Source organism: Octopus bimaculoides, chromosome 8 (genome assembly GCF_046866305.1).
Source record: "Octopus bimaculoides isolate indiv1 chromosome 8, ASM4686630v1, whole genome shotgun sequence".
Taxonomy (NCBI): domain Eukaryota; kingdom Metazoa; phylum Mollusca; class Cephalopoda; order Octopoda; family Octopodidae; genus Octopus; species Octopus bimaculoides.
In genome coordinates, this window is record NC_142935.1 from 19,642,318 (window position 1) to 19,658,476 (window position 16,159).

Below are 16,159 nucleotides of genomic sequence, written 5' to 3' on the forward strand. Positions count from 1 at the left end.
GTAAGATATTTTTATACTACTTTTGTTGATGTCTATGTTTCAGCTCCATTTACTAGAGTAGACTATACATAACTTTTTTAATAATCTCTTCCTATGTTTGATATTAATGTTTCTTGATGTTACTATGTTTGACATTATTTCAAATGACTTTCCAGCTATCTCAATCCTGCTTTTTGATTCTTAGTTCATATTTTTTCTATTTTCTGATTGCATATATCTCAAGTATATTGCCTTTGATACCTGTTCAGTTGACTTTCCTGCAGTAGTGATGTTTACTCTTTGGTAACTGTTGTTTCTCGCCCACTATCAATAACTTTGTTTACTTTACATTTCATAGGATATTTCTTTACCATTTGCTGTAGTTACATGACTCTGTAGGTGATCTCCAATGAAAGTTAATAAGGATATATTGTCTCCTTAACTAAGGTTGTTGATGTTCATACCTCATATTGATATTACTGTCATGATTTCAACTTCTCTAAAGGACCTCAATTCACAGTTTTGCCTTATTCCTTTCCTAGTTCTAATTTCTGAAGTGATTTTTCCCTTCTGTTCTTACCACTGCTCTTTACTTTCAGAACATTCTTATTATTATTTTGAAGTCTGTATTTCATGTTCCTGAGCTTGAAATATGAAATACACATTATTATACTTGGCAGTTTTACTTAGTCAAATATGTTGGTATACTCTATAAAGAATATATAAATATTTGATTTATGTCTAAGGTCTTTCATTTGTGGCTCTTAGGTTAAACATTTCTCCAGAATTTCCCATTTTTGGTTTAAAATTACTTTACACAGACACAGTTCTACATTTATTGTTGATGTAATAATAACTGTTGTTTATGCATGAGCACATCCAAGTACCAGTTTACTGCAGACACAACCATGTCATAGTTCAACATTTCTTATGGCACCAGCAGACAGAAAGGAAAAGGCATTGCTCTGGAGGATAGCAAGCGAGATTCTTTTCTTGGTGATTCATTGTAATCATTTAATTACATAATTCATTAAGTTTATGATCATAAGATCTGTGCAGCCTTCAGATTTTAGTTTCTGTGATAATGGAACAAAGATATTTTGAGTTACCTTTAAGCATATTGGTATTATTTGAGAGGCAGTAGAACTGTCTGATTAACATTTAACTGACCAAAATTATTTCATGAAGGAAAATTTTTTTGTCATTTTAAAGTAAATGAAAGTTCAGTTCTATATTTAAGAGATGAGGAATTATGCACATTATTTACATTTGACGGATATTTGTCCTCATCTTGTTTGTTGCTAACACAACATTTCGGCTGATATATCCTCCAGCCTTCATTAGGTGTCATGGGGAAATTTCGAACCTGGGTTCTCATTCTTAAGGTATTTTTTTATGTTATTATCATTATTATTATTATTATCATTATTATTATTATTATTATTATTATTATTATTATTATTATTATTATTATTCAGGTCACTGCCTGGAATCGAACTTGGAACCTTGGGGTTAGTAGCCTGCATTCTTAACCACTATGCCCACGGGCATATGGTCTAGTGGTTAAGAGCATGGGCTACTAACTCCAAAATTCTGAGTTCAATTCCAGTCAGTGACCTGAATAATAATAATAATAATAATAATAATAACAACAACATCGAAAAATACCTTAGGAATGAGAACCCAGGTTCGAAATTTCTCCCAAAACACCTGATGAAGGGTGGAGGGTGTAACAGCCAAAACGTCCTCATACAAGATGAGGACAAATATCCTTCAAATGTAAATAATGCAAATAAAAATTGATCAGTATTTCTATGAGAGTATATATAACAATTACTCTTTTAGAATGTATGATATATTATTGGTTCATTGGTCACTTATTTCTTTTGCAAGGGAAAGAGTAGTCCAGCCAGAGATTTTTTATTTTTTATGCAAAGCAATCCTGAGTTTGATGGAATGGAGTCATTTCAACTATAAAATTATTATTAGTCATATACAGCTGCCATTTCATTTTGATTGAATCTCATCAGTAACTAAGGTTTTTATAATTATACTGTTTATTTGATTATGGAAAAGGAAAGTGAAAGGAAAAAGTATTTTTACAGACAGGAAGGTAGGAAAGATATATGAAAGCAAATCACTATGACTTTTTTTTTTATTTTTGTATCTTTTTTTTTTGCATAAGTTATTAGTTGCATAGAGAGGGAGAGTGTGTGCGTGAGTGTTTTTCTTTTAAATTAAAGATTTTAACAGCTGTTAATGAGGTACCAATCAGGAATAATACAATAGAGTTGTTTTACAAAACTGCTAATCTGGAATTCAAATTATCTAGTATTTTGTAAAAAAGTAGTTTAAGACCTGTAATTTAATTAAATCAAACTGGAAATATCAGATCAGAAGTAAATTCACAGCTGTTTTATATATTATTCACAGATGTGGTTATGTATTATCTGCAATCATGATATATATTATTCACACTTCTGATATATATTAACAAAATTGTTTGATGTGAATGGTAAGAGTAAAAGATAGAATTAGAATTGAATTTTAAAAGACTCAAAAGCTATAATATTGATTAGCAGTTTAGTAATCAATACAAAATAATTTGTCTAGTGTATCAAAAGCACTGATCTCTGGTGGCCAGAGTACTCTGCAACAGCCTATCAATTCATAAATACTTTAATTATTAGCCAATTCTCTCTCTCTCTCCCACACATTCTCTCTCCTACTTCTCCTCTAACTTACTCTCTTTAACTCTCTCTCTTTCTTACACATGCATATATACATACTTGAAAAAAAACAAGTAAATTCTTGGTAAAGGATTAGATTTGGTAAAGGAAACCGGAGGACAAAAAATTCATACTGTTTTTTAACTATAACATGCATAACATTTTCAACAAGGTAGACCTAGACATTTGAGCAAGCAAGCAACATAAGTCAGTGACGGAAGCTCAAATGTTTTCTACAATGTGTACTTTGCTAGCAGCATCCAAGAATTGGGTGACACCATTAAAGCAGGTGGCATTGTAAATCTACCATTTAGCATAAGAAATAATCCCTTCACTAGGTTGTCTCAAAGTTTCTGTGTATCGCATTTCACTCACAAGGGTTTAGTTGGCCAGAAGTAGAAGATCCTTATCCAAAGTGATGTGCATTGAGATCAAACCAGAAACCACATAGTTGTAAAAAGAACTTCTCAATCATACAGTTATGCCCAAACCCATAGGGACTAATACAAGAGCTAGATACATTGGAGTAGAGATGAGTATGATAATAAACTAACAGATACAAGTGATATAACAGTTCAAAGTTCGTTGCTAGAATTAGTTAATGCCTTGAATTATATCTAAACATGCCTCAGTCAACTTTCTTGCCACTTAATTCAGTTAGATGCTTAATTCAGCCCCCTCAGTTTATGATTCAATAGTCATGTTTTTATCTTCCATCACTATTGCGGTGGCCTTTTCTCCTTGAACTTTGCACTTTTATATAAACATAGGCGCAGGAGTGGCTGTGTGGTAAGTAGCTTGCTTACCAACCACATGGTTCCGGGTTCAGTCCCACTGCGTGGCACCTTGGGCAAGTGTCTTCTACTATAGTCTCAGGCCGACCAAAGACTTGTGAGTGGATTTGGTAGACGGAAACTGAAAGAAGCCCATCGTATATATGTATATATGTATGTGTGTATGTTTGTGTTTGTCCCCCCAACATCGCTTGACAACCAATGCTGGTGTGTTTAGGTCCTCGTAACTTAGCGGTTCGGCAAAAAGAGACCGATAGAATAGGTACTAGGCTTACAAAGAATAAGTCCTGGGATCAATTTGATTCGACTAAAGGCGGTGTTCCAGCATGGCCGCAGTCAAATGACTGAAACAAGTAAAAGAATAAAAGAATACCTAAACCATCTCATTGAATTGTAATATTCAGTTTCACAGAGAAAATTGTGAAAGATTGAGAGAGAGAGAGAGAGAGAGAGATAGAGAGGGAGGGAGAGACTGACTATGTAATTTTATTAATAGGGTTGATAACAGACTTAGAGTCAGTAGTTAATTTGAGAAGCAATCTTTACATTAAAGTAATTATAACATTAATTTTTCACTTTATATATGTTTTTATTCCTCTCTTTACATGCTCTTGATTCTACTTTTTATTCTCAAGAGTTAGTCCTTGCTTAAGAGGCAGCATGGAATATTAATGCTGTTTTCTGGTGAAGAAAACCAGTACTTGACTTATTTGCTACAGAACTTCTGCTAACTATGGCAATTGTTCCAGTAGCTATTAGTTGCAGCTTTGGTGCTAATCATATACAGCATAAAAACCCTTCATTAGCTGCTTTTTAATTTCCTCATGAAACTATCCAATTGATGTAACCTTTCTAATATGTCACCTACTGGAGATATCTTCTTTTTTCCTTAGTTATATACTGTGCAGGCAAGTGAATTTCCTAAAACACATTTACTGTCTCATTGAGCATGTTAAAGGTTATTTAAGTAACTCAACACATCTGAAATCTACTCATGGTGCTTCAGTTTTGTTACTGTTGCTTATTTGCTCATCAAATTTCATTTTTCTTACTTTTTGTTTTACATTGGTAAAAGGGAAAAACATTCATATTTCCTTCCTACACAATTCAGATACATAACTTAAAAAGATCAATAATTACATCAAGTTAATTAACAAAATAAAAAGCATGCTTTTCTTTTAAATTCTTTCCAATATTAAATTAAAAAGTTAAAATCTGGTTATAAGAATAATCAACTTGACTCCTTTTTCAGAAATTTGGAAAACGTCTAATTGTAGCAATTTGGATTATAAGATTCTATTATAATTTATAACATTACAAGGATTTTGTGAATAATAAAAGGAAAGGTCTTCTAGTCACATTGTTCATAATAGTATGCTTTGATACAGTACCCTTTACTAGATATTTTTGACTGTATCCAGATCAACATTTCATTCCTTTACCTGCATTGCATTTTAACTGTGTTATTCAAGCAGGGCTAGGCTAGATTGTTATTAATATGAGTTGTATAATATTAGAATAATCACAAAACCAATTACTGATATTTCAAATGCATTTAATATGCCCATTTCAAGTGGTTATGTAACAAATTTTTATGCAAATACCACTTTCGTCAATTGTTTTTATATGTGTGTATGTATGTATGTGTGTGTGTGTGTGTGTGTGTGTGTGTGTGTGTGTGTGTGTGTGCGAGTGTACAGAGAGGTAGACAGAGTCAGAAAGTAATTAGAAGTATGAATGCTTTACTATTATGTGGATGATATCTGTTTGATTGATAATGTTGAAATTCAACCTTGTACGGTAATTTGTTACACACCACATTCACTTCTGCCTCTATGTATCTTTCTGTCTATGTGTGTATACGTACGTGTACATGTGTGTATACATATATATATATATTTATTTATATATATATATATATATATATATATATATATATATATTATAATGGAATAATTACTATGAAGCATTGTGTAGAATATATTGTATAAAGGATCGTGGGTTAAAACAATGTGAAGTAAATGCAAGATAAATCACAAGAAAACAAGTATGTGAATTAATGTATTCAATATTTCAAAGTTATAACCTCATTTTCAAGAAATTGACGAATATTGCCGATGTGCATGTGTGGAGTGGACATGCATGGAAAGGTGTTGCTATGGAGTCATAACCCTGAAAGAAACACCTTTCCACGCATGTCCGTTCCACACATGCTCACACACATGCACATTGACAATACTCATCAATTTATTGAAAATGGGGTCATAACCCCTGATTATTGAATGCAAGGTCAGTCTACATTTATTCACATATTTGTTTTCTTGTGATTTACTTTGCATTTACTTCACATTGTTTTGGCCTTAACCATGATCCTTTATATAATATATACATATATATATATGAACAGTGTAATTTTCATATGACTCTCTTTACTGTTCTGCTGATGAAGCATCTCTTTTGCTGTTATTGCTCCCCCTCCTTTGTCTACTGATTACTGTTTCTTTTTTCTTGTGTATAAGGCACCCAAGCTTCTGGTGCTTATACAATGAGGTATCTACTGCATTTCCTCTACAGGTAAACAGTGAGACTACAAGCACTTCCAATACACACAGTAAACAGATTGACAAAGAGAAAGTGAAAGTGAAAGGCTGTGAGATCTTTTTAACTGTGTGTTGCCAAGATCTATCCAAACTCTCAAACATTGTTGCAATGAGAAAATGCACACAGTACACTCTGTCTAACCCATGCTGACAAGTTAAAACAGCCAGAGTCATTTTTTACAGGGCACTTCTGCTACTCATACTGGTAGTCATAATGTCATTTGGTTTGGTTTGTACAGCAAGATATCCTTCCTGTTGCCAACTGCTTTACAGTATACTGGGAGAATTTTATTCAGCGGTTAAATAGACCTTGGTGAAACCAGATCAAAGGGACCTTACAGCTCTACATATTCGCCAATTGCTTTACAGTGTGTACAAGGTGCATTTTAATGGTACCAATGCTAAAAAGGTTGCCTTACTCACTATTCACCTGCATATGAAGCACAGTGGGCTCGATTATAATATCAAATGGGAGATGATGTGCCTTGTGCACTGTAAATATAAAAAGTGCATTTATATCTGTGGGATTGGATTAAGGATGTATGCATGTGTTTTGTCTGAGTACCTCTTTATCTATGTTTCTCTTTTCCTGTCTTTGTCTATCTGTCTCTCACTCTCTCTCTCTCTCACTTTTTCTCTCTGTTGCTATCTATGTGTATGTGTATACACATACACACACATATATATATCTATATATATATTATCTATATGTTTATATATATATATATATATATATATATATATATATATACATACATATATATACATACATATATATATTATATATATATATGTACATGTATATATAAATATATATGTACATATATATATGTATATACATATATATATATGTACATATATATATGTATATACATATATATATATGTATATATATATATGTATATACATATATATATGTATATACATATATACATATATATATATACTACATATATATATATATGTATATACATATATACATATATATATATACTACATATATATATATATATATATATATATATATATATATATATATATATATATATATATATACGTACTCAAATGCATAACCACACATACATACATGCGGACACACACGCACACACCAAGTACATGGAATGTGTAATGAATGCTTCTCTACATGCACCCTTAGAAATTTTTTTTTTTTTTTTCAATTTATGAAATGACAATCCATTTATCACTTTCACTTTTAGAAACTTATATTGCAACTTATTTAAACAACATTTATTTTATGCTATGCTACCTTTATTTTTTTTTTTTCTATTATCACTGTTTACTTATGCATATCAACTTGAAGAATTCTCTACTAACAGAATATATATTAACACTACTAGCTTAAGGTTCTTGAAATATGCTTATAGGATTGTTAACAAAGTTACTAAACTTTTATATATTCAGCATTAGTGTTTACTAACAATCAAACTAATACTGTTCTTCAATATAAAAATTTTAAGTAAACCACAACAGAAACCAATAAAGAAATTATTTAACAATTAAGAAAACAAATATTCAACTTTGGATCATATTGATGTTATATTAAATATTTACTGAAAGTGAATTATTTTGAAATAAAATTGTGTATGTGTATGTATGTATAATATTTCTACTTAAGTATATTTTTTGTTTGTTCATGTGTGTGTGTGTATTGTGTTGTGTATGTATACATATGTGTGAAGGTTGTCTTAATTTTACATGTGTCTTTGAAATACTTGGTTACAAAGATGCTAATATAAGTTAGTAGATCAGTTGACTGAACAATTTGAGCAATCATATTTTGGAGCTATGCAGAACCTATTTACATATATGGGTTTATGCATATGCACGTGTGTGCATGCTTGAGAGAGTGTCTTTGTGTGGTGTCTGTGTTTGTGTGTATATATATCTACACACTCATATACATAGACATATACACTTCTGTTCAGACTCATTACTCCCTACCATCATTCTTCTCTACTACTAACCAACATCATCATTCATTTTTTTTTTTTATATGATACATCACAGACATTTACCTTTCTCACCATTCTTCATCTCTATTGCTGTCCACCACTTGTCATGACTCATATTCATAGCTATCCCATCACACTGCTCATGTTGTTTCCTATTCAATCTTATTACCAACGACTGACATATAGCTACCTATCACTGTCTCTCTTCTGTTACTCCCTCTCCTATCATCTTATCACTTTGTTGCCCCATCTCTCTTCTTTCATCTTCTTGGTAACCACTGTCATCTATTCACACTCACAAGCGCATATATCATGAAAGACTGAAGACTACATAAAGCAGAGAAGACAATGTGTGTATGAGAAATGTGTTTGTAGACACTTTAAATATGAAATATACAATTTTATTTCAAATTTACATGAAAACAAGTAACTTCAAATTGTTTAGGTGTATCAATCTATTTATTACTTATAATTATAGTTTTATTGTAGAACTTGTAACAAAATTGTTAAATATGATGTTGGTTGCATAAATTAAACTAAGCTTTAGTTTGCTTTAGCACTTTTAGTCTAAAGTCAAAATAATTTTTCATTTTCACACATTAGATATTCACTTTAAGCATTGATCATCAATAACCATATGATGTAATCTTATCTTTATAAAATATATGCTTTGAATTATTTCTACTTAAGATTGGAAGCAACTATAGATTTTGAAAATGATCTATGGTTAAATTTATGTTTGATTAAATTAATCTCATTGATTAAAGTATGCATTTTTTTTTCCTTGCAATTTGACAGGTTTAAAAAAATAATTATGAAATTGTTAATATTAATAATGATAATGTTACTTATAATGACTATTCCAACAACAACAACAGTTATAATTATGTAATGATAACAACAACAACAATAATAAAAATAATAATAATAATAATGATAATAATAATAATAGGCCTATTTAAATCCACCTAAAAAAAAAAACTGAGCAATTCCAGGGAAAGTTTTTCTAAAACTTGCCTACTCATGAGTTAAATTTTATTCTTTGGGTTTTATTAAGGATCGTCGTCGGGTAGAAGCCATGGATGGTAGCAAAGAAACTAGCTGCAAGATATACCTGTCACTTTTTGGTGACTTCTCTTATCTGTCTTATTTCTTTTCGCTACCATACATAGGTTTTAGGATAAAATTGTTCTTATGAGTAGGAAGTTTGTCTCCATTGCCAAATAATATATAATTTTTTTTTTTTTTTTGATATTTTCTCTTCCTCCTTTTAAAAAATTTACTATTAAACTTCACTTTAAAGGTGTCATAATTTGTAGTTATAAATAATTTGTGTTTATATGTCATTTAAACTTGCAGAAATTTAAGAGTCCATAAAATTTTACCTCATGTTCAAAATATATGTTTCATTTTTTCTCCATAAATGATGATTTTCATTTTTTTTTTCTCACATTCAGCTGCATTTACTTACTGAATATATTCTTTCTTCATTGTTCAATTATATTCCACTTGAATTTGTATACTTGCTACACTTAAATATACATATTTAGTTTCAAATACATATATCATTTACACATGTAGGCATAAAAATATATGAGTGTGAGGGTGCCAGAGACAGAGAGAGTGTGTGAGAACACATACATATACTCTATGTATACACACTCATTTCTGCAACACATAGAGACACACTGGTAAACAAGCTCGTAGATTGTGAGACCAGATCCACTTTAGACGTTCCATTGTACATTTGAAAACAAAAGTAATTCAGCATGCAACAGTTGTCCTAAGTTTCAAAAATAGGGACCAGCATTTTCTGGGAGTACTTTCACCATTGGTTGGGTTTCGATAAGGTGGTTTATTTTCATCCACATAATGTCATAAAATTGGACCTAATTACACACTCTTATTATCCTGACTGATGCATAAAGAAACATTTGTAATACATTTACCTCAATTTATTCTTCAATGTAGATGCATTGACATGGAGAGTTATCTATACACACACTCATCACTCATAAACACACACATACACAGACCCACACCCACCCACACACACACATATATGTATACATTATATATATATATATATACATATATATATATATATATATATATAGGAAAATGAAAAATGATAATAAGGCAGAATACTAAACTGAAAGCATATTTTAATATAGATTTTTAACCGGCTTTCATTGCATGGCAAATTTTCAAGAAGAGGGAGAATGAAAATGTTTTTTACAAAAAAGTAAGAAATGAAAAAAATAATATATGAAAAAAAAGTAATATATAAAAAAATAAATATACCAATACATTATATTGTCTTTGAGCTTTTAAAGTTCAATGGTAATCCATGTAGATAATAGTTGGAAAAATAAGGATGCATGAAAATTGAGAATTGTGTTAGGTTTTAAAAAAAGAGAAAAGGAGCTAAAAGTTTGTTAAACAGGAAGTGTGGTGTCAAAACAAGAAGTGTGTGTTAGGGGAGACAAATCTCTTTAGTTGGAGTCCATAACTCCAACTAAAGAGATTTGTCTCCCCTAACACACACTTCCTGTTTTGACACCACACTTCCTGCTTAACACAAACTTTTAGCTCCTTTTCTCTTTTTCTAAAACCTAACACAATTCTCAATTTTCATGCATCCTTATTTTTCCAACTATTATCTACATGGATTACCATTGAACTTTAAAAGCTCAAAGACAATATAATATATTGGTATATTTATTTTTTTATATATTACTTTTTTTTATATATTATTTTTTTCATTTTTTACTTTTTTGTAAAAAAACATTTTCATTCTCCCTCTTCTTGAAAATTTGCTTCACAATGAAAGCCAATTAAAAATCTATATTAAAATATGCTTTCAGTTTAGCATTCTGCCTTATTATTATTTTTCATTTTCCTATTATTTCTCCACATGCGGTTAACACAACCCCACCATTTACTGACTTATATATACATATATATATATATATATATATATATATATATATATACATACATATATATATATATATATATATATATATATATATATATATATATGTATGTATATATTGTTTAATGCACACAGAATATAGTTATATAGTTATGAGCTACTAAACTACTCATAGTTACATACATTGAAGATGTTTCCCAGGTAGGATTGAATAATGTGCCTAGTATCTCCAAGCAATCTTTGGGCTCTATTCATATGACCTATACAAGTTACGAATTGGAACAAGTTACAAATCAAAACAAGAGAAACCAGGAGAAAAAACCAGAGGAAAGTAGATGCAAAAAGTGGAAAAGTGAAAAAAATAGAAAAATAAAGGTTAAAAAGCAAAGAATTAAGATTATGTCCTCTTTGACCATAAAACCACAAACCTAGTTGATGTAGAATAAACAAAAGGGGTTTAAAGTTTCTGTTACAGCTGCTCAATCTAGAGAGGGTGGTGTTTTCCAATTTGCCAAAAGAAACTTGTCCATATGTATGCAATTCAGCAGCATGGTGGAATTCTTAAATCTGAAAAGGATACATGATCTTTCAGCTACTCATGACTCATATTTTTTAGCTCCATTAACATATGGCATTATATGAAGTAGAAGTAACAGCAATGCTACATGATAATGTAACCAAAAAGGACTATTACTTCAGATTATGCAAAGATGACTTCAAAAATGCTAACTGCTTATCTACTTTCCAGCACGTGGACAAAAGTAAAGCTAATAAGTTGGCTATCCACATTTGGAGTTTAAAGACCAACTCTATGCCACATACAATCAAGTGGAATAGTGTTGAAAAAGTCATGCCATATATTAATGGATTAAAGAAATGCAACTTATGTGTAGCTGAAAGATCACATATACTTTTTAGAGCTAAAGAATTCCACCTCACTGCTGAATTCCAGATCAGAAAGTTTCAGGCAATGCATACACATGGACACATTTCTTTTGGTGAATTGGAGAACACCACCATCTCCAGATTCAGCAGCTATATTGCAGACTTTAGACCCCTTCTCTTGATTCTACAATAACTAGCCTTATGGCTTTATGGCCAAAGGGTATATAACACTAATTTTTCTTTTTTCACCATTCTTCTTTCGTTTCTGTCACCCTTTCACTTTTTGTACCCACCTTCCTCTCATTTTTTTTCTTATGATTTCTCCTGATTTATAACTTGTATAGGCCATGTGTACAGAGCCTGAAATTTGCTTAGAGACACCAGACATGTTATTAAAACCTGCCTAGAAAACATTACCATTGTATGAACTGTTTGTAACTTATAACTATATACCATGTAGAGTTAACAATATTTATCTTTCTCTAGATGGAATACTTTTTTTAGTTGATCTTACCTTAACAGAAAAGTAAACTATATGTATATATATATATATATATATATATATATATATATACACACACATACATATATATATATATATATATATATATATATATATATATATACATGCATATATATATATATATATATATGCATACATCCATACACGCATGCATGCAGACACACATACATGCACACAAACACACACAAGCTTCCATATATGCATGTAGGTATATATAGGCATAAAATGTCTTTGATAGAATACAGAACAGTATATTATTATTAATAATAATAATAATAATAAATTAGTGAGAAGTAATGAGGATATTCTTCCTTGTTTTATTATAAAGTGTCATTGAATTTTCCCAATGAAACTGCTTAAATTTCTGTCCCTATTTCTCTCTGTCTACAACTTCTGTGTCTATTACTGTACCTTGACACTCAAGCACCAGATATATAGCTACAAAACCATAAAATGTTAAGCAGTGTTTCATATTATTTCAATGGCAAAATTCAAAGACCTTTTATACCGATTTGTAAATAAACCAAGGAAGAATACCGTCATTACTTCTGACAAATCTTTATCATCATCATCATCTTCTTCTTCTTCTTCTTCTTCTTCTTCTTCTTCTTATCATTATTATTATTATTATCATTATCATTATTATTATTATTATTATTAGATAGACAGATAGATCGATAGATAGATAGATAGACAGACAGACAAATAGATAGACAGACAGATAGATAGATAGATAGATAGATAGATAGATAGACAGATAGATAGATAGATAGATAGATAGACAGATTAACATTTATACTAACTCATCCACATTTCCTACACTATTTTCCATGATGTTAAACATACTTAAAATATTTCTCTTTGAAAGATAGATACAACATACACCCCAACCCACTCCACAAAAAAAAAAATGAAAACAAAATCTTGAATTTAACTTTGTCAGTTGTCGATAACCAGCAAGAATAAATGTTCGTACATTAATGCATGTGCACCTACACACACACACACATACACATACACATTCATACACACATGCATACACACACTCCCCCCCCCCCCCATCATTTTTTTAATTCAAAATCTTTTCATATACCCTAAAATATTTTTCCCTTTTTTTTTGCAGTACAGCTTGAAGCCTATTTCATATAAATGTTATTTTCATTCTTGATATATAGTTATTGTTTCTTTTACCTATCAATGGCTTTGCTTATATTCTTTATATATTGTATATTTATTTTTGGTTTGTCGTTGTTGTTGTTGTTGTTGTTGTTGTTGTTGTTGAATATGTTATCCCTGCTTCTCGTTCTCTTCCAGCTTTTATTAGTGATTACTTCCAATTTTCAGACTTCTTTATAAATATGCTTATACAATATATGTATATATATACATTTATTACATATATATATATATATATATATATATATATATGTATATGTATATATTTATGTATATTTATGTATGTATTTATATATTCCCATACATACTATCTGCTATTCTGTGGATTGTCAGCGTAACAGCTAGCACACCTCTTCATGTACAGCATCCACTACCAATTTTAGTGGCTAAAGCTGGCTGCTATCAAAATATCAAAGCCGTCTCCTACTGTCCCTATGGATGACCCACAATTATTTACTACTACTACCACCACTATTATTACTATTACAATCATTACTACTACTACTTTTACAACTACTACTACTACTGCTACTACTACAACTACTATTACTACCACTACTACTACTAATACTACCACCATCTCCGCGTCCTCCATTACTACTACTACTACTACTACCACCACCATCTCCACTTACTGCTACTACTACTACTACTATTACTACTACTACTACTACTACTACTACTGCTACTACTACTACTACTACTACTACTACTACTCATAGCATATCTTACATATGCTACTTTGCTTTCTACTGTCTTTCTTCCAAATTTTTTTTTTTTTTAAATTCCTTACCCACTCCTTATCTTGTCAAAGTCATGCTTTGGTGTGAGTAACAGCTTACTATTATTTATTTAAGTCCCCTATCTAGGAGTATCTTTTAAGAGATCCATTCGTTAAACCTGTGTATTTTTTCAGCGTTACCAGAATTTGAAAACATTTTTCAGGTCTTGGCCATTGTGTCCATTCTCTTCATTGTCCTGTCTACCGTGGCGCTAACATTAAACACAATTCCTGGGCTCAAAGGTGAAGGAGAGCAGGAAGGGGCTGATAACCCACAGCTTGCAATTGTAGAAGCTGTTTGCATTGGATGGTTTACCTTGGAATATCTGGGACGATTCTGGGCCTCCCCGAATAAGTGGAAATTTTTCAAAGGACCTTTGAACATTATAGACCTATTGGCAATCATGCCTTATTTCATTTCCCTAGGATTGACTGAGACCAACAAGAGTACGACGGAACAGTTCCAAAATGTCCGCAGAGTGGTGCAAATCTTTCGAATAATGAGAATTCTGCGAATTCTAAAACTTGCAAGACATTCAACTGGTCTGCAATCCTTAGGGTACACTTTACAGAGAAGTTATAAAGAGCTAGGTCTATTAATGATGTTTTTGGCCATTGGAATACTCTTATTCTCAAGCCTTGCCTACTTTGCGGAAAAAGACGAACCAGGAACTAAGTACGTTAGTATCCCCGAAACATTCTGGTGGGCTGCCATCACTATGACGACGGTAGGATATGGTGACATCTACCCGACGACGATCCTGGGAAAAGTTGTTGGTGGCGTATGTTGTATATGTGGTGTGCTAGTTATTGCGCTTCCAATTCCAATCATTGTCAATAATTTCGCCGAATTTTATAAAGATCAGATGAGAAGAGAAAAAGCATTAAAACGTAAGGAGGCTCTCGAGCGGGCGAAGAGGAATGGAAGCATAGTCTCCTTCCACTCCGTCAATCTGAGGGATGCCTTCGCCAAAAGTGTCGACTTAATGGATGTTGCCTCCGAGGTTCCTAGAAACGACTGGGATACAAACAGTGTGGAGACGAAATCCATGAGTTCACCACCGCCTTGTGTGATGCGGGGCTCAAACCCCAATACACCCAAGTTGAGTGGGCAAGGAGGAACAACAAACTTCAACTGCAAAGAGAATCAGGAGAACCCCAGCAACACCAACCTGTTGGATATAGATGAGGAGTCTTTGCATCGGATGACGACCCAAGCTTCAACTGATACTTCAATGCAGGTGAGTGTTTTCAAGCTCTTTTATTTTCTTTGACATTTTAATTACCAGAATCAGTATAATATGCAAAATCTTTAAACTTTTACCTAAATATATTTATAGAAATTGTTATAAAATGTTTTCTATGTTACTTAAACTGGGATTTCTTTAATTTCCTTTTTATCTTTATATTTGCTTTTTGCTTTTAAGCTTTCTCTTCTACCCCCTATCTTTCATTCTATATCCCTTTTTCTGTCTGTATCTCTCTCTCTCTCTCTCTCTCTCTCTCTCTCTCTCTCTTTCTCACTCTCTCTCTCTCTATCATTCTTTTTCATGCTTCTGCTTCTTTTACTCAAAATTTTTCAGTCTTTTGCTCCCTATCACAATATTTTCCTCCACTTCCTTACATTCTCAGCATTTCAGTTTTTCATTCACCATCAACTAATTAAAAATATTTCTTCTAATTCATAATGCTTTATATCTGCATTTGTGAAAACTGAAAAATTGATCAAATTTGCAAAATGATTTATTAACATTTCTTATTTAACTTTTCCATAAAAATTA

At 31.4% G+C, this 16,159-nt stretch overlaps 1 protein-coding gene across 10 annotated transcripts in view; it reads left to right on the forward strand.

Moving 5' to 3' along the window:
* The window catches only part of LOC106878173 (uncharacterized), a 1,399,830-nt gene that overhangs the window by 1,143,515 nt on the left and 240,156 nt on the right, over positions 1-16,159 (forward strand). For all 10 annotated transcript variants that reach the window (XR_016242815.1, XM_089356155.1, XM_052969981.2 and 7 more), the window contains one exon: positions 14,543-15,619. Coding sequence is in view for 9 of the 10 variants with exons in the window: in XM_089356155.1 (XP_089212281.1) it covers positions 14,543-15,619 (1,077 nt within the window). In the remaining variant the exon portion in view is untranslated. The remainder of the gene's footprint in view (positions 1-14,542; positions 15,620-16,159) is intronic.